This window comes from Penaeus chinensis, chromosome 31 (genome assembly GCF_019202785.1).
Source record: "Penaeus chinensis breed Huanghai No. 1 chromosome 31, ASM1920278v2, whole genome shotgun sequence".
Classification (NCBI taxonomy): Eukaryota; Metazoa; Arthropoda; class Malacostraca; order Decapoda; family Penaeidae; genus Penaeus; species Penaeus chinensis.
In genome coordinates, this window is record NC_061849.1 from 3,349,276 (window position 1) to 3,351,775 (window position 2,500).

A 2,500-nucleotide genomic window follows, 5' to 3' on the forward strand; every position below is an offset into this window, starting at 1 on the left:
AATATAATATTCTAGCATCACCACTGTCTTGAATGCCAAACGTTATGACATTACAATAGTCTAGAGTTTCAAGGCCCTCAGGTTTTTCAAGTTTTCCTTGTCGAAACCGCCGTGGGATTAGAATAGTCCATGGTCCCAAGATCCTTAAGTTTTTTGCTGTGTCGAAACCGCCGTGCGATTAGAATAGTCTATGGTCTCAAGGTCCAAGTTTTCTGTGTCGAAACCCTAAACACAAGCCACTGTTGCCTAATTCACTGCGACGAGAGAGAAGGTCGAGTGAGCATCAACGTAACTTCCTCTCGCATTTCGGTGCAGATTTTGAAAGGAGCGAGGTCCAAGTCGCGTTGGAGGTGGGCATAAGGCGGGCATACCATGGCTTCAGTGCGGAGTCTTGTGAGAATCCCCTTCGTCGCAAGTAGGAGGTGTCTTTTTACGGTAAGTTATTGAACGTTAAGCGAAGTTGTGATGGTTTTCATGCAATTCGTGGATGTGGAAGATAGGCTTAGACGTATTAATAACGTTTCTTTTTTTATTTTTGCACGTGATGTTTATAGATCTTTTTTATATTTCGGAAAGATTGTTGATAATTAATAATTTGGAAGATACAGTACGAGACGTTACTCGATATTTACCCTGTATGCGGAGCAAATTGTGCCTTTTCCGGTATATGGGTAGAAATAAGGACGTGGTGACCTTGCAAACGATGACACGACAATTATTAGAGAATCCATTGTTCAGGTTGAGCAGGAAATCACTTCTTACTTATCAAATGAAACAAAGAAATAAGATTTTACATGATAAAAAAGTAAATACAGGCATTCATTAAAATCTACTGATCGCTAAGTGGCTTACAGTGTAGGCCTATATCCAAATTAAAGAATTAATTTATAGATAAATGTTATCATTGTTATTCTCTGCTATCCTTATCGAAATCGTCTGCTTGCATGCTTGCTGTCAGTGGCGAATTTTCGATAAGAATATTCGAGTCTGAATTCTAGATTTAATATTTACTTTTATAATGTCTAATTATTTTAATAATTTGTGTTTCAGTGCTTGTGTGTTTATATTCATTAGTGTATGTATATGAACTTATGTTTTATTATTTTTAATTATTCATATTTACTTATTTATATTTATATTCATTTGTTTCTAGTTCTCTTCGTAATTTTCGAATATATAATATATATATTAGCAATGCTAATGTTCTAAGGTAACGACATATCTTCACCTCCACAATTAACTGTTTTTATTATTTTTTACTTATTCTGTTTTAGAGAGAGAGAGAGAGAGAGAGAGAGAGAGAGAGAGAGAGAGAGAGAGAGAGAGAGAGAGAGAGAGAGAGAGAGAGAGAGAGAGAGAGAGAGGAAACAAAGTTGCATCTGATCGAGCATGATTACACATTTCATTCTTTCATCACCTCGTTTCCCATATCACTCCCGGCCTCCTCCTTCCCTAAGGGCGCCGCCAACCTGACGAAGGCGGACGAGGGCAGCGGCGAAGCAGTCCCTGAGAGGAAGAACAAGGGGCACATTGCAGCCAAAGTCCCTGTCAGAATCGAACTCAAGGAAGGGAAGCGGTATCTCTGGTGTGCCTGTGGCTACAGCAAGAACCAGGTGAGAGTTTGGGACGTGGCTGTGGGATCGGGTGTCCAAGGAAAAGGAGTTTCAGTCGAAGTGTATTGGTCTGTGATGATGGTTATGATTTGATGTTATTGTGTTTTTTTTTTTCTCTCCTTCATCTTGGTGATATGGTTATCGTCATCGTTATGATAATAATAATGATAATAAAATTAATGATGATAAAGATAATGATAATGCTAGAAATAATGATACTAATATTTATAATGATAGTAATATTGGCGATAATAAAAATATTTATAATGATAGTAATAATGATAAAAAATATACTGATAGTAATGTAATAACAACAACAATAGTAATAGTATTAATATTGATAATGATAATAACAATGATGATAATAATAATAATGATAATAATGATAATAATAATGATAATAATGATAATGTTAATAATAATAGTAATGATAGTAATAATCATAATATAATTATTAGCATTGGTATTTTTGTTTGCATTCGTGTTAGCACTGTCATTATCATGTTTGGTTATTGCATGTACGTACGCACCACACTTCATTGTAAAACGCCCCTCACACAGCCATTCTGCGACGGAACCCACATCTGGAGTCGCTGGCGTCTCAAGATCAAGCAGACGCCTATGTTCTTCAAGGCGCCGGCGACGAAGACCTACGCCCTTTGCACGTGTAAGCAGACCAACAAGCCGCCTTATTGCGATGGGGCGCACAGGCGGAAGGAAGTCCAGGAGGCCGTGATCGAGTAGCTGCAGAGTCCCGGTTGTGAAACTCGTCGAAAAGTGTAATGAATTCAGTGTTATTTTATTGTATACGACATTGCTCACAGTGATTGTTGGGTTTAACATGTGGATATTTTATTTCATGGAGGTCTATATGTATATATTTCACC

At 37.4% G+C, this 2,500-nt stretch overlaps 1 protein-coding gene across 1 annotated transcript in view; it reads left to right on the plus strand.

Moving 5' to 3' along the window:
- Positions 1–235: 235 nt before the first annotated feature.
- Positions 236–2,500, plus strand: part of LOC125041834 (CDGSH iron-sulfur domain-containing protein 3, mitochondrial-like) — a 2,531-nt gene continuing 266 nt past the window's right edge. The window contains exons 1-3 of the mRNA XM_047637172.1: positions 236–435; positions 1,458–1,613; positions 2,175–2,500. The exon at positions 2,175–2,500 is cut by the window's right edge and continues 266 nt beyond it. Of these exons, the coding sequence (XP_047493128.1) occupies positions 373–435; positions 1,458–1,613; positions 2,175–2,357 (402 nt within the window). The 5' untranslated portion in view covers positions 236–372 and the 3' untranslated portion in view covers positions 2,358–2,500. The remainder of the gene's footprint in view (positions 436–1,457; positions 1,614–2,174) is intronic.